A 21370-nucleotide genomic window follows, 5' to 3' on the forward strand; every position below is an offset into this window, starting at 1 on the left:
TAAAATCCATTTTTAGCATTTTCCAATCCTTGAGGGGGATCTGGTAGTTGGGGGGGGGATTTAATCTTAGAAGCGGTTGAAGAATACTCAGAGCTTCATGATGCTTTTTGGTTTGGGTTGGTTTTGGGTTGGGTTTTTTGTTTTTTTTTTTCTTTTTTTTTTCTTTGACAACATATTCTTTATAGTCCTGGCAGAGACAAATTACAGCACTAGTTTTCTCCTAGCTGTTCCTCTGTAATGAGATATACTCTTAAATAATTGCTTGAAATATTTCGAGGGGAAGCAAGGATGAGATTGTTTTCTAATGTGCAAATCTTATGCATGTGTGTTTGGTATTTGAACAAAACACAATCCTGATGTTGGCATTGCACACTGTTATAGCACTCAGAAAACCTTCTGCAAACTGTCCGTGTTAACAGAATCTCAGCATTACTGTTGGAAAGATAAAGACAGATGACTAGAGCTTTATTATACCACAGAAATAATTTTCTGAGGCTTTTAAAAGGCTTTATAATAGAACTTTTAATTAAAAGACTGGTGATTATTCTTGCATATTGACAGTGCAGAAAAGGGGGGGATTTCTTGAAGTCTTTCCCACTTTCACTGTCTGAAAACTTGATGGCTTTTTAAAGAAGCAGTGACCACTAGTCTACTACTCTTCTATTCCCACATACATGTAGTTTATCTAGGAATGGATCTGATGCTATGTTTTAAGTACCTAATGCAGTCAGTAAGATTCTGATACAGGTGTTATCTCATGGTCTGATCTTGCTCCTGGTGAGCTAACATTTTAAGATTGGCTTAATGAAAAGAGATATAAAAGTTGGAGATTAAATACTATGCTTTTAAAAGATTTTGCTTGTGTAAATAAAATTCAAGACACTTTAAGTAATTACTTTGAGGATAAATAATGCGTAAGTTATGACCAGAGGAGTAATTGGTAATATGGCTGAGTTTTGTAACTTGGGTTAGCTTTCTAGGCTTTCACTGCTGAAACTAAATGGAGAAGGGAAAGTAAAGTGTAGCCATCAGTAGGAAGGAAGAAAAAAAACACCTATAGAGGCCACATAATATAACACCTAAATAGAATCCAATGCAGTGTACTACATTGTACATATAGTACAGGAGGAAGGTTTAAATCATCTTAACTGTTCTTTGGTCTTACCTACCATACGAGTTTATGGTATTTAAGCTGTGTTTAAAAGCTGCCAAATTATTTCCTCCTTGGTTTTTTAAATTGCTAGTAATCTGAAATCAGTATGGAATAGTGTGTGGTTCTGGTTCCCAGCACAGTTTGGTCGAGGTTGTTCTCTGAGGACATGAGAGAATGTCTTTACAAACAGCTAAATGATGAGTCCTGCATTAGCTGTAGATGAGCACAAAATTATGATGCTGCTTGTGGCCCACTGGAGTAGCAGAAGATAGGTTTGCCACTTCTAGCAGCATTCCTAGCTCCTGGTTTCTCTTGCAATAATAGTATCTGGGCTTGATGATGGGATAGCAGTGGGAAGCATCATTCCCTTCCTCTTCCCTTGAGTCAGATTCATTGCTTACCAAATCAAACGTTCTCTTACTGAAGCACCACTAGACTACATTCAGAAGCAGGGTAAATAACTTAAAGCTTCACCCTGCTGGACTTGGACTGCTGGTGGTGAGCTACTTGTTTTGGATGTGCCTATGCTGTGTTGCAGTCATGACTGCATTGTGGGCACATCTTTAAGTTCCTTAAAGCTACAAATGATTTGTATGGAGCTCTGCATGATGGAGACAAAAGGATTAACTGGAAACGCTGAATTTTAGTTAAAGTTCAACCTACTAGAATTTTTTTAAAAGTTTTCCTCTGAAGATGTATTTATAGGGTGATAGCAGTAGATCAGATCACATGGACAAATGAGGATGGGAGAAGATCGGGTTTATCAGCATTTAGATATCTTGGAAACAGAAATAGGTAATACTTCTTTCATCAGAACTAAGGAGAGAATAGCAAGTCCAAAAAGTCCTAGTACTCATTTGGCAAAATTTATGATTGGACATAATGCTCTTCCATTCAGTCTTTTGCTAACTTATTTTCCCCCCTTTATTCTGGCAGGAGTGTACTATTTGCTTTTCATGTAGTACAGGCAGATGTATATTTGTCTCTTGGCAAGTGTAGTTTTCTTGCTTGGTTTCATAAAACCAGCTATGCTTTGGGGGATTTATTTCAGTCAATTTTTACGTGGTTTTCACTTCACAGTTCTCACTAGAATTGTGATGTTTGTTAAAGGTACTGTATTAACTCTTGCAAAGCACTTTTCTCTATAGCGTCTAGAATCCCATTAAGACCTAATAGTTTGTTTTACTAGACAAATGCTTTCAAAATATGTGGCTCTCTATAAATGTTTTCCTACTTGATAAGAAATGTTGTCCCTGAAAGGAAATATGTTAGCCCTCAGATTTACAAAGTAAGCATTTCAACTTGTGGTGGAAGTTTATAGCACAATAAATCATGCGCTTTTCTTTTACCGTATCTTGCAAGCACAGTTGGACAAGAGACCATGAGATTTTCCCTCCCCACAAGTAAAGTTCTTGCAAGGCTGCTGGGCAGCTAAAAATGTAGTTGCTTTACAGCATGTGTCAAAGTTACAGAGCCTCTGTGCTGCCAGAGTCTGATTTAAGTGGTTGTGGTCAGTCTGAGGAACCTGTGATATGATAAGATAGCGTTCGTGAGGTCATGTGGTTTGCAAACACCCAATCTCATTTAGCAGCTTTGTCTACATGGGATAGTTAAATATATACTATATGATTTAGAAAGTGAACTGCTTTATTCCTTTAACTCTGCTTGTCCTTGAGAGTCAGAGATGTTATACTGGCTTGATGATACCAAGGTTGCTACAGACATGTAAGACTGAACAGATTGGGAGACTTAATTCTCCAGTAACTTTCTTCAGTTTATTTACCCTGCTCTTAATAAAACAGCTAGCTTTGGAAACTGTCTGGTTTAACTAAGCTATCAGTGCAGGCAGAAGTGTTATTGCATAGTATATTTTATGAACATCAGTTGTTTAACTCAATTAATTTTGAATGGGAGTTCATAGTGTCATGAACACAGATGTGTTACACTTGCCCAAAAAGGTAGGATGGATTCCATAAGGATAGTACTCCGTTCCACAGATCTTTGGTTACAAACTCCATGTTTCTATCAGATAAAGTCGATTTCTCTCCCTTCCCCCACTAACACCACCATCAACAAAATATCTTCCATCTCTCATGAGAGTGAAGGAAACCTCTAAATGTGAACAGTGTAACCAGGACAGTGATGCAGTCAACCCTCAAACCGAATAGGTATGACTTTGTTCACATCGATGAGGGCAAAAGTTTTCAGTATAAAGATTAACTGTTTCACTGCCACCACTAACAGATTAGATTCTGTGATAAAACACATGAAAATTGGTGATTGTTCTCTTTACAAACATTTCCCCCTTTTTTCCTGACTCTATCCTACTGTGTCAAAGCCCTAGATATATCTAGTTTTTGATTGCAGCATTAGAGATTAATATAGCTGTGCTTAACTATAAATCCCTGTTTAGAGTTTGTCTGGATTGCCAAAGCAAGTGAAGTGATTGTAGATAAAGTTATTTCATTACCATAGCAATAATACTCTTCTCTGGACTCTTGGAAGCTGTGTGACCTGTCTGCTGTAGTAGAGATATGTCAGGGTCTCTCTTATATTTCTATGTAGAAATCAAGTTTTTGGGATTGAAGAGTGGAGGAATTGAGGTTCTACTGGTTTGAATTTATCTGAGTAGTTTTTCCTTGGTGGTGGGAGAGAAATTGTGTTAGCAACCATACACAGGTGCCATCTATGTAGGAAACGAGCTTAGGAGAGGAATGCAATGTATTAACTTGTAATATGTCTCTCTAAATTTATCTGAATATAAATGGGGCAAACAGTGGAAACATGGTGGAAACCTCTCCTGAAGTCCTTTTATCACTCTCAGAATGGCAGCCAGCACTGCTGGAAGTAATTTCTGCAATCAGAGGCAAAACTAAATGTTACTTAGTCCATTTAAAAATGCTGAGTTTAACTCCTACTTTAAAAAGACAGAGTACAAGTGCAAAATGATCATTTCCTGTAACTGTTGCCTATAATGGGTACATTTTTCAGTCTCTGTATCAGCCAGTGTGTTCTAGTTAGTGCTTGAGGTTTCAGTAACCTTTTGTATTTGTAGATGCATGCTCTAGGGAGAAGGAGCTTTTTGATTTAGGTAGTTCCTTGACTATAATAATTGCATTATATTCAGTGTGATCATGCTGCTGTTTTAACATATTTTTGTTGCCATGTCCTCACTCCAAATAAACACTTTCATTAGAACTTTTTCTAGGAAGAGTTTCTGGGAACTTTCCTTCCATTTACCAAGCAGCTATTTATAGGAACTTCCCAGGGCAAAGTCAGCTTAGAACTTTTTTTGGAATTGCATACAATCTCACAGCAACAAACTTGTCAGATCTTAGAAAAATTCCCTCAATAGATAAAATCTGGCTTACCAAAGACTGATTTCTTTTGAAAATAGCTTAAAAGTTGGGTACTTCCTTAGCACTGTTGCTGTTTCAATTGCATATTTGATACAGAACTTCAAAGTTTAATTTGATTACACAGCACTAGATCAAAACCAGATTCTTCAACCTTATAGTGCAGTGATCAAAAAGTCATGACCTCCCATTGATCGCTTTATTGGTTTCCTGTTCTGATTCACTGGAAACCTTCTGGCCTGAACACTTGTTGCTAGTGTTAATCTTTGTCACGTTTACAATACAGCAGACTCGTCTATGGTAAAACTGATACACGACATACATTTAACATCATGTTTCCTTTTGGTTCAAGTGCTTTTTAACTGATAATGTTGAAAAAACACTTTTTATAGAAACTTAAGTCAGAAACTGTAAGAGTACATCCAGGGCAATATGAAATAAATAGCAGGACAACAGGAGATGGGCTTTCTTTTAATGCATTAAAACTATTTCCTAGATTTTACTTAAAATTCCTGATATCCATAGGGATTTTGCAAAGCATTTTATAAGCTGTGAGACTGAATATGACTTACAGAAGCTGTCAATTAAAAACAGAGACCAAATATTTAAGTGCTATTATAAAACCCAGAAGCCTGAGATGACTCAGTCTTGGAAATTTCTTGCAGCTCTTTGCTTTTCACTTATGACACATGCTGCAATGGTTTGAACTCTGTCTAGTGATATGGTCAGCAAAGGTCATTTGGGATAAATATTTTGGGTTGTATACCCGTGTGTTCTTCTGGGTCATTCTTTTAGAAGTACAAGTTTCAAAAACAAAGGTAATTATTCCCTTAAACAGTAGTTGATCACATACATGAGCTTGGATTCCAAAGAGTTAATGATGCATGGGGCAGATTCATCTAATGTTGTAGTACCTCATGACTCTTGCTTTCAGTCCTAATACAGGTGACAAAAGAAGTTTAAAAATCTCAGTCCAGAGACTCCTGGGGGCTTTTATCTTTTAAGTACAGCAACCATGTTGGTACAACCAAAAAAAGCAGTCTAGGTCTGTTCAGGTATATGGTATTGTCATACACTGCTGTTCTTGTTTGGGCCCACAAAAGGCCTATCAAGCCTGGAGTTTAATACCTGCTCTGACTTCTAATCAGGTTCTTTTGTTGCCTGCTGACATAAATGTGGGGTTCTGTTTCAAGGTGGTTTACTGCAATCGCTGTAACAAGTGGATAGATCAGACTGCAACTATATTTAGGTTGAATTCAATTTATGAACTCCAGAAAGTTGTACTGTTTTGAGATAGTGCAGATCAAGAAGTACAGACACGTAGGAGTGCAGCTTGGCTCTTCCTGTAGGGATCCTACAGGGATTGGCTAACAACTTCATTTCAAAGGTCATTGCCAGACTCCCTAAAAATCAGCATTTTGTTTATCAGACTGAAACTTCTGCTGAGTGAAAATTTTTAGATAAGGAAATTAATTTCCACATTTAAAGGATATCAAAGACAAAACTATGTCTTAAAATAAATAAGCCTTCATGATAAATGAAACGTGTAATAGTGATTTATTAACTACTAACCAAAGGAAGCAATTTTGCAAACAGCTTTTGAGATGCTCTCGCTGCGTGTTATTTGTAAGCACGATCAAGACATTTCCTGCTTTCTGAAGTCACAGTATCTAATGCACTGGATGTTTTTTTTATAGAGCAATTTGTTTGCTTTGTTTTGCTTAACTAGTCTAATTTGTTAAATAAGACTCTGATTAGAATCTTGAGTACTGCCTTACGAACATCACTTTTGGGGGTGGGGGAAAGGCAAAAGCAAAGACAAATCATAAAGTTACATAATGGTAACTCCAATCTACTAAACCCCATATTTATGTCAATCCCCCACCCCGAACACTTCAGGCTAGCTTGAATATTTGTAGTTTAAGTGAACTACAAGGGGAAAAAGTGGTTTTGACCTCATTAGTATTGTAGTAAAACTTCCCTGAAATATTTTTCCAGAGGTTTTTGAATGCATTTTTAAATGTGTTCACTTTATTCCTTATGTCCCCAGCTTTGACAACCCACTGGAATGTTTTGAACAACTTTATTTCAACAAAATCTAGCTAATTTGCTGGGATTTTCTGAATTTTGACATGACATTAAATCTTGGGAAAAGGAGCAGTAAAGAGAGCAGCATGGTATTACTCCCTATTTGAGAATATAATTGTCTACTGTATCAATTACAAAATTAGATCTTAAACTGACTTCTTTAGGAAATGTGAGAAGATTCAAAGTTGTTCTGGAAGAGTTTTAATAATTTAAATTAAAAAGAAAAAAAAAGACAACACTGTGAAATCAATAAATTACATGTAACCTATTTTCTGAATTTCTCTACTAAGGATATCTCTGGTTGTTGCAGATCTTTTCCATATCTGCCTCACAATGAGAGGAAAAGATGTTCATTGTGATTTCCTCCCCCCCCTTTATGTTTTTTGTTTTTTACGTATTCCTTACAGATCTTTTGAGGTCTACAAAATGTATTCTAATTCAGCTTTTAAATCTCTAGAGGTGGATACGGCACTGGAGAATCCAGATGGTATTGGTAAGAGATATGGGGGTGGCCATCTCTGCAGCTTTTCAGGGAAGGGAAGCCCATACCGTTCCTCTCAGCTGTTATCTTTCAAACAGTGAGTCCATGGCGTTAGGGCCTCTTCCTCGGGAGGAGTAACAGCGATCAGGTAACAGGAGCAAGCAGGGTAAATGAGAGTTGCTGGATTCAGTGTCTGTTTGGTCTGGTTGGTTTGGGCTTCTTGAATCATAGAATAGTTAGGGTTGGAAAGGACCTTAAGATCATCTAGTTCCAACCCCCCTTGCTATGAGCAGGGACACCATGCACTAAATATCGTCAGTTCCAAGAATTACCCATGTCTGGTGTTGCTCATTGCTGTTATTTGCAAGTTAATAATCCTAATTATGTCTGCGTTTATAGCTATGGCTTTATTAAAAAAAAAAAAACAACCTTAATGTTCACTGAAGTGAAACAGGAAATTCACTGACACTGAAATAAAAGTCGCAACTTTGAGCTCTGTCTTAATTCAGTTACAATGATAACACATTTCTAACTTAACAGACCTTTTTCAAACTTCTTGTTAAATTTGCTAGAGAATGCTTCACTGTTTCTAAATGAAGAATGTTGTCATATTATATGCAATATGTGTTGCTGACTTACTTTACACATAATCTTGAGAGCTATACGAGTCATCAGGAAGCTCTCAAGGCTATCCTCTGTCCTTTGCATATGATCCACATGCTTGGGTAAAATCTCTCGTGCTTGAGGAAAATTAAGAATATCTTTAACATTGGTTTTTACATTAAACTTTGATGCAGGATATATGAAACCATACTTAGGGGTTTTGTTTTTTTTTTTTTTTTGAACCTCAGACTTTTCAAAGATCAGTAAGCAATGGCTTTTGTTAAAATGCTCTGGTACAGTTCTGTCACAATGCATTTGTAGCAGTCCCTTTCATATACAGAAGCTGATTTCTGTCGGGGAACTTCAGAAACCCCATTTGCATTGTAGCTGTAGAGCCATTAAACTTGCTAAGAATTGGTTTAGATGATCGATTGCTAGTACTAGTTTCTGCAACTATTCATTTCATGATGTCTCCATTTGTGCAGTGTTCATGTTGCGATGGTTTCGGTATGAATGTGGCTCACTGTGGAAGTACAATTGTGTATTTAAAAATGGGCTTCAGAAAGCTTAAGATGTCTAAGTGGTAAAAATAGCATGAAAAGGCCTGCAACCTTAACAGTGTTCATTCTTTTTGTGTGCATGTGCAGAAATGCTTCTGGATGTAACATTTGATAATATGTGACTTACTGGACATATTTGCCTGGCCTGATACTTGTCTCCCAGATGACAATGTATTTTCCATTAATTCAGTCTGTGATGCTGCAACTGCTTTTTCTGAGATAAGCATTTTTGCAAAAGAAGTTACTGAGAGCTTAATTTTAAAGAAGTGATGTTGTATTAATACATGCCTTAAGCTAGAGTGATCTCATCACAACGCAGAGGGTCAGCAGTAAGTAGCAGTCAACTGTCAAGTATGATAAGGGATCCCATTATGTGCTGTAGAGTTTTTAATAACTTCAATTAAACTGGCTTTATTCATGTTATATATGATTATAATTTTATAGATCATAACTGATATTTTTAACTGGCTTGTAATTAGATTTTGATTTCTTAATCTCTCTTTTCATGTTGCCAAGTTCACGGTGTTTTTTCTGAATTACAGGACAGGTATTTGAAAATGCTTTTAACTTGTTTCTCTTCAGCTAAACATGGTTAGATCATACTTTCAGCAACATTCTAGTTTTCTTTTGAATGGTGTTTGGGCTTTAAGCAGGAAATCTTACTAAGACTTCCTACTGTTACTAAGGTGAAGACAGAGGGAACTCTGATTTTTTTTCTTTTAGATTCCTCTTGCTGTACGTAGAAGCACTAAGAATTCTATTCTTTGCTATCTTTATTCTTTAAATAAAAATTTAACATCCTGCCTTCTGCCAAAATCAATTTCATTCACTCAAGGCATTGTTCATATTTGAAACATGTTTTGATCTCACTTGTGTATTGCTTGCTTATCCTGCTGTGAGTAAACTGAATATTTATTGGCAAGTTTGTTAAAGCGCTTGTTTACTACTTCAGAATTGAGTAAACTTCAAGAATTAGTCAGTCAAGCCTTTTAAAGGGAGCAAACAGTTGGACTTCTTTGCACCACTGAACTCCTCGCCTTAAAAATAAATAAATCACAGCTTACAACATAAAAATGTCTCCCAGAGCTTCAGTAGAAGTCTCTTTAACAAAGTCTCACTTGAAAATTTGACCCATGTTCTCTAGTAAAAAAAATAAAGGGGCTTAGAAATATGACTTGCTGGCAACTGGCTTGCATGCTTCAAAAACTGTTGTATGAGTTAAGATGGAAGAACTTGTGAATTGTACTAAAACTTCTGAATTTCTCTTTGCTGTTTTTCCTTCATGCCTGGCTTGATGAGGCAGTCAGCATCAGGTAAGAAAGTTTATTCTGAGGTTCAAGGATCTGACTGTTAGCCTTTTTTCAGCTCTTCTGAATTTGTGAAAGTACACTGTTACTTTTTAAGAGTATGTACAGTTAAAATCTTTTCATATGCTGACCAGTGGGACAGACAGTTTGTCTTTAATATGCTGAATTCTTTAGATACAAGAAGGTACATAAATGCAAATGTTATCAAGATTCTGTTCTTGACTCAGGTGGCTTTTGAAGTCATAATTATAACATACATTTTGGTCAAATAATCTTATCCTTTTAAAGATCACATGAATATGCTGTAGTGAAAACTGGGTTGAAGCTGCAGTCATCTGGACAATACAACCTGGATTTGAGAATTAAAAGCAAAACATGTGGGTTTACTAGACCTTGGTTTTTTTACAGATGTGATCGGATTTGCAATTCTTGCAAAACCAAAGCAGTAAAACCAGACAAGGTTCATTTGAATGTCACTTGGTGGGGTGGCAGAGGTCTAGTTCCCTTCACATGAAGGAGGGACAAACCCAAAACTGAGAAGGCTTTAACCAATATTGGCTCTTTGTACGAAAGAGAACAGAAGTGTTAGACCCTGGGGTGTAAGTCCATACTCTGCTCAACATTGCTGCAAGAAAAAGGGCTGTTCTTTTTCCTGCAGGTGGGATGATAAGGATACCATAGAACTAGGGTTTGGGGAGAGGGGAAAGCTGTGTTTGGATTGGGTCTATGTATGCCCCCCTCATACTCCCAAGTCCTTAGTCAGATTTTGCATTATCTTGATATCCTTTGCTACATGAATAACAAGATCTTGGCATAATGCTTTACTTCCTACTAAGCTCTTTTTCCATGTTCAAATAGAACACTGACAGCAAGAATCTCAAGAAGTCTCTCTTAAAAAGATGACAGATGAACCTCAGTGTGAAGTGGCAAAATCTAAGCCGTACCTACACAATTGCAAACACAGAATTGGCAGTTACAGATCAGGAAAGATATTTTTGAGAGTTGTTGCTGAAGAGTCCTCTGACATATTGGCTTAGCATGCAGCAGCAGCTAAAGCAGACAAGACAATGTTGGACTTCAAATAGGAAGTATCTTAGAAACAAAATAAAAGGGTTTATAGTGCCACTACAAAACCTTGGTCTTTACACCTCAAGATGGATGTAGAGAGTGAAAAAAACTCTGTAGAGAAGCTAAAGGGCAACTAAAATGATCAGTCATCTTGAGCACTGCCTGCTCATGACACTAAAAAGGCTTTAGGACTCATCTGTTTTAGAGAGAAGGCTGAAGGAGGCATTATGACATAAATTAAAGGATCGTGACTGCAGAACTGCTTTTCACCAGTGGTTCCTGCACTACTAGAGTTTGAGGACAATTCCTGAAACGGGGAGATTAGTTTAAAACAAATAAAGGAATTTCTGGAACTTACTGTCACAGAAAGCTGTAGAGGTAGACAGCAAATAAAAAATGAAATCAATATAGACCAGACAGCTGGTCTATAAATGGATGCTGAAGCACCTAGGAAGAAATGCATTCTCGTATCTGCTACAACAGTTTCTGGACAAATGAGGGGCGCTTAGCAATATGAAGGGAATGGATTGCAAAAACTGATCATATTCACATGCTTTCCTTTAAAAATAAAACAACATGAAGTCCTGTTGTCACTGTTGGAGACAGAACACTAAGTGGATGGACCGTTGCACTGAGCCAGTAGAACACCTGTGTTCCCATCTTGAAAAAAGATTCTGCTTTTCCTATTAGAAATGCAGAATCTCACTTGCTAGGCTGCAGAGGTATGTGCGAGTACAGAATTTTCATTTTAAGAAACCTTTATTTTTAGACCCTTAAGCTGGAATTAGATCCACTGGTACCTGATTGCGTTGGAGCACATGCTGGCTAGAAGTAGTTCCAAATGCTTTGAGAAGCCTTACGAAGCCTTTCTTCTGCAACAGAAATTGCAGATCATCAAGCTTCTTCAGAAATGCTCCCAAACAAATATTAGATTGATGTGCCCCTGAAGTATCTTCAACACTGAAACTACACAAAACTGAAAATAGTGCACAGCTGTACCCAGTCTATTCTGTTGGGTAGTTTTAATTTCTTGAAGATTAGTTATTTAAATCGATGTTAGTGTTTAAAAACAAAAATTAAGGTGCAAATCAGATTCTACCTCCAATTGAAGAACTTAAATATTTTCAAGAGTAAAGTGACAAATTTCTAATTGTAAAGTAAAAATAACATTCTTTTGAAGACTAGGTTTTGTGATAAATCAGTGTACTGGCATTTAGTGTAAAGACATTTGGATTCACATGACAGCATTTACATTTTTAAGAAGTGCAGTAATTTTGGCAGTTACAGAACTGCAGATTATCAGGCTCCTTCAGAAATGCTCCTGAATTTCAATTTCTCAAACTCAAAATGGCTACTCATAAGAACAGTAACATGCATCCCACTGCCCATGCTTTTCACACATCTCACTGAACTGTAGTCTGTCTTTCAGGTTGGAAGGGATCCTGGGAGGCCTTTAGACTAACTGCCTGCTCAAAACAGAATCAATACTGAACTCAAAGCAGGGATTAGGGCTTTGTCAGTTGGGTGTTGAAACCCACTGAGGATGGAGAGTCTACAGTCTCTAAACAACCTGTTCTAATTCCTAACTAGCCTTGTAGCAACTATTTTCCTTTCATATTCAAACACAACCTTGTGTTTTGCATTATGATTAATGTCTCTTCTCCCACCATACAATTCAGTAAAGAACTAATTCTTGGTTATCTCAAGGTGTAAGTTCCTGTCCCGTAATTGTCTTGTTGCCTCCCCACTGAATCTACTAATGAATATCTTGTGCTGAGGAAGGAGTGAGGTAACAAGTGCAGAATAGCACAGATGCCACATAAGAACTGGTTCCCATGATGGCTATGCCCTTGTCAATATAGCCTAGTATGCTGTTGGTTTTCATCCCTGCTCAGGGTCACTGCTGATTCGTATTTAGCCTTGTGTGTCAAGACCCCTGTGTCCTCTTCAGCAGTTGCTCTCTAGCCTGTCCATCCCCATGATACAGACAAATTCTATGCTACAGTGTTTGTCTGTGCTCCTGGCTCAGATGAATGTTTTTTAAGCTGTGACAGAAGTTAATGAAATTATATGGCCGTCAATAGACTTGTCAGATATATTCTCTACAGTTCACTGATGTTTCTTCCTGCATCTGAAGAGTACTGGAGAAAAATGGCAGTCAAGTGTAAAGCTGCAGGTCAAAAGAAGTGTTTCTGGAAGGTCACAGACTGTGCATCCTTTCATTAGAATAACAAAAGATAGCAACACACTGTTTTCCCAGACTCACTTTAGGAATTGGCAAAGACTCTGTCTATTCATGATTGTTTCACCATCATTTTCCACAGACTCTCATTTGGTGTTTGGAAAGGCTACTGCCTAAAACCATGAAGCCATGATTTTGTTATGTTACCCAAATACATTCATCTAAAGGTATCATGTGTTGAAGACTTCAGGAAAACAGTTGAGGTCATTGGCTTGGCTTTCTGAAAGTTCAAAACAACTAACATTGACTATCAGCTTTATAATTGCAGGTGAAGCAGTGGCTTAACTATGCATACCTAAAAGTGTGTAATTTCTTACTCTAATTGAAATTTGTAATTGCTTGTACGGTGGGACTTTTTTCTGTGGTGAGGGTGGAGAGAAATTGTTGGGTTTTGTTTTGTTTTTCTGTGGTTTCTTTCCTTAGTGACTAAAATTGATAGCTGTTTTGGAAACTTCATGCAGCAGCTAATCTGATCATATTGCAGGATATTTTGAGGGGTAGTATTTCTAACTAGTACAAGAATCTCTGTATCAGGCTTTCTGTATCTTGGTGTGTAAGCTAGTAAAAATTTATTCCACATACATGTTACTGTCCAATATCTAATATTTGGTATAAGCTGATTTTGCTTACATCATATATTATGCTGTGTAAGTGTGGAACTTTTTTGTGTTGCTTGCCCTTACACAGCAAGGTTGTCATGAAACAACTGCAGCCTATGAGTATGTGAAGAAAATGCAGAAAACTAACCTTTAGTACATGTAGTTACCACCAAGGTTTAGATTAACAGCATGTACCCATATTCCTAACAGGAATGTTTTGATATAGATTAAAAGCTGGAGCTTTTATATGCTGCTAATATCTGATTTGATGGCTTCTAATATGATGATGACTTTTGATCTTTTTTCAACTCCTTTTTATTCTCATCTTTTGCACAAGCCCTTGGTAAGTACAGAGATTCTTTCTTCCCTGAATGGACAGGTAAAATCTTCTGTTGGTGTCAATAGCAAGGACATACATGCACTTTTATTAAAATGAATATTGCTTCAGACTTCTAAAACTACAAATAGGTTTGTGTGAAGAAGCTCTTCAGGCTTTTTCTTCTTTCTGTTTTCCAGGTCTTTCTCACTGTGAAAAGTCACTTACAAAATAGCACTTGGTTCATCTTCCTTTTTAAGCTTCCAGAGTGACATTAGGAAGTTGTTGTAATGCATTTTTTATGTTTTTCTGCATCCTTGGAATTCTTAGCTTAATACTCTTAAACTGTCAAACTGACCCTGATGTAGTTGCTACTAAAAGCTAGCAAAACTGAAATTCTAAACCAAACTAATAAAAAAACCCCACACCTCAGGATTACTTCAGTGAGTTCAGTTATTTTCCCTGAATTAACAGGGACTTGCCAGATTTCAGAGTTTCAGGTTTTACTTTTGAATAGCTTGAGTGCATGGTTGTAACACTTTATCACTCTGCAGCACACTCTGAATTAAAATGTTATCGTATCTGTCATGGTCTGAAAATCATTTTCATCTTGTTTGATGTTCTCTTAAAATAGGAACTACAATCTATTTATGCCGTACAAAGAGAAGTTTCATACTTCTTGATTTGAAATCTTACTGAGTCTGATCTAGATAATTAAAAGACACTAAATCTTTGTGAAGAGAACTAAGCATCTTCTCGGTTTTGGTTTTTTTCCTTATGGCTTTGTGAAACTGCAATATTCACTTGGGACCCTGCTGTTTGGGATTGAGGGAGGGCTTTTTTCAAATGAGAAGTTAGGTGATAAGGGAAAGAATGGAACTGTAAAAGTAGCATGTCAAAACAAACAGGTCACTCTAGAAAACTGACTATAAGCCACCCTTGTGGGGATATTAAAGATGCAATAAATAGCCTGGAAGAATCTGTCCTGAGTGATTCTAGGTACCTCAGTTATTAAGCTTTAGAACTGAAATACTTTAGGAGTAGAAGGAGAATTTTGGAAAATTCCAAGTACTATTTAAGGCATTCTTTCAAGGTCTCTCCTTGGGCAGCCAGAAGTGAGAAATCGCTTTGTTCTCATTCCAACTGAGTTTCAAATGTGCTACTTCTAGAATCTAGCATTTAATTTGATCCAGTAAGACATCAATAAGATGTTTTCTGGAAATGCATTTTGGGTTATTTTTTTCTTGTTTTGGGTTTCTTTGGGGGGGGGGTGGTGTTTTGGAGGTGGGTGTTTGGGGGTTTTGGAGGTGTTTTTGTCACTACTGGACTCTTCAGCTCTGATTAACTGTTAACTTCTGCTTTTTCTAACAGATCAAATGTCTAAAAGGCCAGAGAGACTTCTCAGACCAACCCACTTTTGATGGGATTCACATTGTCAACCATTTCACAGGAGATGATGAATCATTTCATTCTTCTGATGAAGATTTTATAACTAACTCCATACAGGAGAGTGGGGTGAACTTTCATCTACATAGGAGGACTGGTCAGATGGCTTTGGATCACACAGTTGTAGACAGCAGTGACAGTGATGCTGAGGAAAGTGCCCTTCAGACTGAGAATTCAGACAAGATGGTTTCCAAGCAGAGAAGAATGGAGTCTTACTCTACTACTGTGTGATTATCACTGTGACTAGCATTGAAGACTCTGGTATTTCTTTTAAGGGTGAAATTGTCAGATAAACCAACTGTTGGATACTTTCAGTTAAGTAACCATTGGATCTGGTCTGGCCTGTGATAAATATATACATGTACTGTCTATCTGCCTTCTCTCTTTGCCAAATCTTGCTAATGATATACCATTGCCATAAAACAGACTGGGAAGAAGTTGATGGATGACAGTTCTGACAGTATTACTGAATGTTCCTTGGTTTAGAAACTGAAAATATATAATTTCTTTAATGTGTGAGAACCATTTTTGCTGTTCACAAACAGGAATTATTTTCCTCAAAAGAAATTGCTCTTGTGCAATATTTTATGCTCTGAACAAATGTGTATGTTTTACATGGTTATCCATTTGTGATCAAGATGGACCCTAGTAAACCATCTGATCATGACACATTATATATATATATATAATTATCTTAAGCTTCTCAATTACTTTTGTTTTTACTAAAGTTATTGGATGCCCACAGAAGGCTTGAAAGAGGAGCCTTTATCTGTACTACTTTATATATGCAAATAATGGTCACTAATGTCATAAAGGTGTTTTTCACCATTTTCACTTAAATCTATGTGCATCTGCTTTTGATGTTGCTAAATGATACCTGGTCTGAATATATTAATTACAATAATGTTTATTTTGTACATATTTATATATCTACACTGAGCTGGAAATGTATATTACACCATTTTATATGAGGAATGTAAATGTTGCAATATTACTGTCTCTGGTATTCTAACAGGAAATGAATTCTGTATATACACACACTAGAAATTAATTACTAAATAAAGGCAAAACACTAACTTTACATTAAGTTTCAGCCTAGCTACACTAACAGGTTCATGTCAGAAATGCTTGTTCAAAACACTATTGACTGAAATCTTTTACCTTCATATATATGTAATGAAAATAAATTTTTCATGATTTAACAAGGTTGCAGCATTTACTGTTTAGTCACTTCTAAGCTACAGCCCTTGGTTAACAACGTAGTTACTTGCTGGCTCTAGATTAGAGTGGTAGTTCAAATAAGGTGAAAAATTATTCATGTCTTACAGTTAGTTCTACTGAAGTACAATACGAATACGTGAGTTCAGTTGTCTTACAGTTTTATATTGCAGAGCTGTCTCAGAAATAAGCTGTTGGTCCTGTCACCAAATAGCTGTGATTCACCAAAGCAGTTGAGAGATGAGCTGAGCCTTCTGCGTTCGCAGTCTCCTGAAATTGAGATCCAGTGAAATGGCCCTAGCTTCTTGAGCAGAACAGGATATTCTACTCTTGTCATATGAACGCTCACTGGCCCTCTCAGACACATTCTAGTCAAGAATATTCTTAGTAGCAGCTATTATTGCCAGCTTATGTAATTAAACAGTCCTTAAGACTTCTTCTCTAGCAATGTTTGCAACTGTTTTATTAATTAAGAAACAGTTGGTACTGATAGCACATACGTTGATTGTCTTGCGACCCAGGAGGAGAAGTGTAGTTGTTTAAAATTGCCAAAGCATGGAAGCATACTGCTGAATGCAGCTGCTAGTCCTGTTAGTACTTTCTTTCTGAGGACACATTCAAAATAAATCAGCCTGAGGAGATAACAAATGTTTAAAGAGTGGTAGGGAAGACTGCATGGAAGAAGCACATTCTGGACCTCTCCACAATATTATCTGACCCAAGTGCAACCTAATTTAAATCTTAAAGCAGGTGGGTGACAAATTCCAAGTTACCAATTTCTGCAGCTCTTAACACACTTCAGTATTCCTGCAACATTTCTCCACATCCTACCAATATGTAGTTCCCAATGTAGCCTGTGGAAACAGCTGTCTCCAAGGTGGTTTAGCTGCCTGATTCTGATGCCTGTTGGAAATTTCATGTATGCAAAACCACCTGAGGAGTGCATTTGTTCACTAACAAGTAACAGTTGCCTTTTTTTCCTTCCAATGAGCATCTGGTAATTTGTGTTTGCACCTGGATAATTGTTGCCCAGGAAGATAGGTGACAAATGTCTTGTTGTCTGTCATCAATACCAGCTGCAAGTCTCTCTTAAAGGTAATGTTCTGTAATAAGTGGCAGGAGCAAAATTCAGTTGGAGAGCCATAAAAATCCTGTCTGTTTGAACAGTGAAGTGTTACGATTTTGCAATAACTGCCTTACTGTTCAAGCGATAGCAAATGAGATTAGTTGGCAAGGGTTATTTCCTGAACTTCTGTGGTTTTGAAGTGTACTAATAGAATTAATACTGATACTGAATAACAGCATAAATAAAAACATTGAAAGAAAAGCAAGTGTCCTTATCCAACTAACTGCATCTCTTTTAGTGATGATGGTGAATCACTGGACATGCTGCAGTTTCAGAAGACTTAGTTATGCAGGGTATCCTAGGAAGACAACCCATGGGAGGCCGCTGGGAATCATCCTGCTTTTTGTGCAACTCTTCTGCCAGAAAATGACACTAATCTCTTTTCTTACATGTATTACAATTTGACTATGCGCCAGAATAATGTCAAATCATCAACAGCACAGATAATATATTTATTAACATGTCAATAAATAAAGCATGCTAATCACCATGACCTTGCTTGCATGACCTTCTAACAAACAATGCCTTTCCCTTTGATTTGCTTTTACAGGATCCTGTAAGAGCTCAATGTGAATGCTAAAAGCATAAGGTAAAAAAAAGCATGTAAACATGCAAATTTCAGGTTCTTGAAGACACAAGTGCTGCAGCTGAGAACAGGTGAAACAGGGAAGGAGGATGCCCTACTATATACAGAATTTCCATGTAAATTATGCTTTTATGTTTGGTAGTAAAAATGGTTCTACTTTCCAGTCTGATAATCCAATGTCTCCACTAGGTAGAGAAGCCTCAATATTTACATTTTGCTATTTCTCCAGGCTAAGGGAGTGAATATTTTAGAATCTAATAGCATTTACGATTAGACGTCTTTTTACTTCAGTAATTTCATTTCACATATTAGAAGTTTGTAACATTTGTGAAAAATTTGGAACGTGATTGGTTGGGAGAAAGCACATCTGTGAAGTCAAGAAGTATGTATTATTACACAGCTCAACAGCTATGAAAGTGGTTAAAAGAATCATTCACACAGGGGGTTGCATAAATTAAACAAAACCACGTTGTAAATCTTGCATTTTTGAACTTAACCTGTACTCAGCCCTTTTGTGGAACTGCAACACAGAAGAAATTACATGTTTCTCTGGGGTCTTACTGTAGTCACTGTTCTATATCAGAGACTATGCTAGTGCTTAGTGATGCTCATACAACAGTTGTATATGAAACTAGAATGACCTAAAGATATGTTAGCATAAAAATATCCAGATTTTAGACTGGATGTGCTGCCAGTTCTCTTACCTGTAGAGGCTCCAAATAATGTAACTATTTCCTGGAGAAGGTAGAAGGCAGAAGGTAAATCCCCTAGGAAAGCCATTAAGCTAGTCCCAGAAATGATGATGATGATAATAATAATATAAAACCACCACCTATAAAATAGAGGTTACTACAATTTAAGTGGAAACTATAGCATTACATTTAATTATGCAGTAGCTACAGCAACTATGTGTACTGAAAGAGAAGTTAATACTAACAGATTTCAGGATTTAATTAAGTTCATTACTGTTCACTGAAATACTTTTATTAGTATAATTGCATCAATATATCTTTTGTAGTTCTCTGATGGTTTCTGATGGTAGGGAGGTGGTGTTTTACAAAGTAGCTGAAGGCATAAGAAAAATCAGTGAAATACATTGACACAGTAGCCTGTAGAACCAGAGATTCCAAATGGTGAAGGAAAATCACGCCGTAAATTGACTTTCAACATAGCCTCTATATAGCATGAAGTTCCAGCTTCAGTGTGGAGAAAACATGTCAATATATGCTTGCCTATGCATACACGGACACTGACTGGTTAAGATCCAAGATAACAACAGCTTAACACCCTCCCTTGCCAGAAATAAATACCTCATTTCACAATTATGGAAAACAAAAGCAATGTGGCATACTCTTAGAATGGTGTACTGTAGCATAAGTGAATGAAATTTCTAGCATCCTGATATGAGAATTAGAATTCCCAAGACCATTTTACGTAGTCTACATTCTGTAACCCGTTGATTCAGCTTTCTTCTGTTCATAATGGAGGTAAGTTCTGAGTCTGCTCCTTCCCCAAGCTGGAATCCCTCTTTTCATCCCAGCCTCCAACACCATTTTCCCTCTCCAGTTTGTGCTCACAGTGATCACTGCTTTTCTGATCTGCTCTGAGAGCAGCAGAAGTCACTTTGTTCTACCCAGCAAACAAAAAAAAAAAAAAAAAAAGTTGCTATCAAAATCACTGATTAATGTCCCACATATTTACAGCACATGTTTATGCCACAAAGAGAAATATAAAGAAGATGGCGATATGATGCTGGGGTGATGGTGTGGGAAAGATTGTGGATTGCTTCTCCTCCCCTTTGTACCAAGCAGCTAACCTGTAAAATCCTGTTCTTCAGATCCTTCCTCCTGAAGTCTCATCGCTTCTGAACATGAAGATCTCATCTGCACCCCACCACCTTTGGTGCCTTATCTGATGTCTTCGCTCTAATGGTGACATCACGCAGCTGCTGTGAACAGTGCAGTAAATTACATTGAGTAGCTCTCCAGTTTGAAGCATTTCTATAACATAATCCCACTCTACCTTAAACTCTCCCTTTTGTTTATTTCTTCCCCTCTTTTGTCATTATGGGGTAATGACCACTGCCTTCAACTGTATCTTACTAAATGTTTATGTTTAACTTTTAATATTACATTTGCTTTGCGGGAAGCATTAGAGAAGCTCTGTTAAAACCCCATCCCAGCCCCTACCACCTAGACTTCACACAGATTACATTCCTCCATCATCTCAGGACATTGGGATACAGAATACTTGGTACTGTCACACAGCTCTTGCAGTGTCTCATGATGACCACTGCATATCCAAGAGCATCTTAAAGGTTAGTTTACAAATAGTAACCTTTAAGGTTCAACCTTTAGGTTTAGCCTAAATCATCAGTCAGGAACAAGAGCTTAGTCTCTTCACCAATGTTCAGTGTGCTGTTACCAGAAGTAGCAAGCTCCCGCTCCGGGGTGGAAAGAGCCCTGGGACAATGGCCAAGGAGTGGAAATTGCCTTCAGGCCCTACCTGTGGACTGCAGCAGCTGCAGTGCTTCTTTCAGTCCCTCGTTCTGCAGAGATAACAACCCAGTGATATTTCTGGGTTGCAAGATAAAATGCGTGAGGGGCAATAAAAAGGGCTGGAAATCCATGAGATGTGAGAAGATCATGTGTTGCAGCATGAGCCAGGGCTGGCAAAGCCCCAGGGAGCCTGTGAGCAGCTCCTAGTGCCGAGGCACGCTTCTGGGCAGAGCAGCAGTGAAGGGTGGCAAAGGCTCCCTTCAGGACTCTCCTCAGGGCTCCCCTTTTAAGGGCACCCTCTCAGGGCTCCCTTTAAGGGCTTCCCTCAAGACTCCTCTCAGGGGTCCCTCTCAGGTATCCCCCTCAACGACTCCCCTCAGGGCTGCCCTTTTAAGGGCTCCCCTCAAGGATTCCCCTCGGGGCTCCCCTCAGGGGTCCCCTTAAGAGTTCTCCTCAAGACACCCCTCACGGCTCCCCTTAAGGGCTCCCTCTCAGGGCTTCCCTCAAGAATCCCCTCAGTGCGCCTCCCAGGGCTTCCCTCAGGGCTCCCCTCAGGGCTCCCCTTTTAAGGGTTCCCCTTTTAAGGACTCCCTTCAAGACTCCCCTCAGTGCTCCCCTCAGGGCTTCCCTCAGGGCTTCCCTCAAGATTTACCTCAGCGCTCCCCTCAGTGCTTCCCTCAGGGCTCCCCTTTTAAGGGCTCCCCTCAGGGCTCCCCTTTTAAG

The 21370-nt window shown here is 37.9% G+C and overlaps 1 protein-coding gene across 2 annotated transcripts in view; it reads left to right on the plus strand.

Annotated features, from left to right (window-relative positions):
- Positions 1 to 15450, plus strand: part of EVI5 (ecotropic viral integration site 5) — a 64483-nt gene extending 49033 nt beyond the window's left edge. For both annotated transcript variants that reach the window (XM_010013950.1, XM_010013949.1), the window contains one exon: positions 15145 to 15450. In XM_010013950.1, coding sequence (XP_010012252.1) covers positions 15145 to 15450 — 306 coding nt within the window. The remainder of the gene's footprint in view (positions 1 to 15144) is intronic.
- The last annotated feature ends 5920 nt before the right edge of the window (positions 15451 to 21370 follow it).

Source organism: Nestor notabilis, unplaced genomic scaffold (genome assembly GCF_000696875.1).
Source record: "Nestor notabilis isolate BGI_N333 unplaced genomic scaffold, ASM69687v1 scaffold22454, whole genome shotgun sequence".
NCBI classification, from domain to species: domain Eukaryota; kingdom Metazoa; phylum Chordata; class Aves; order Psittaciformes; family Psittacidae; genus Nestor; species Nestor notabilis.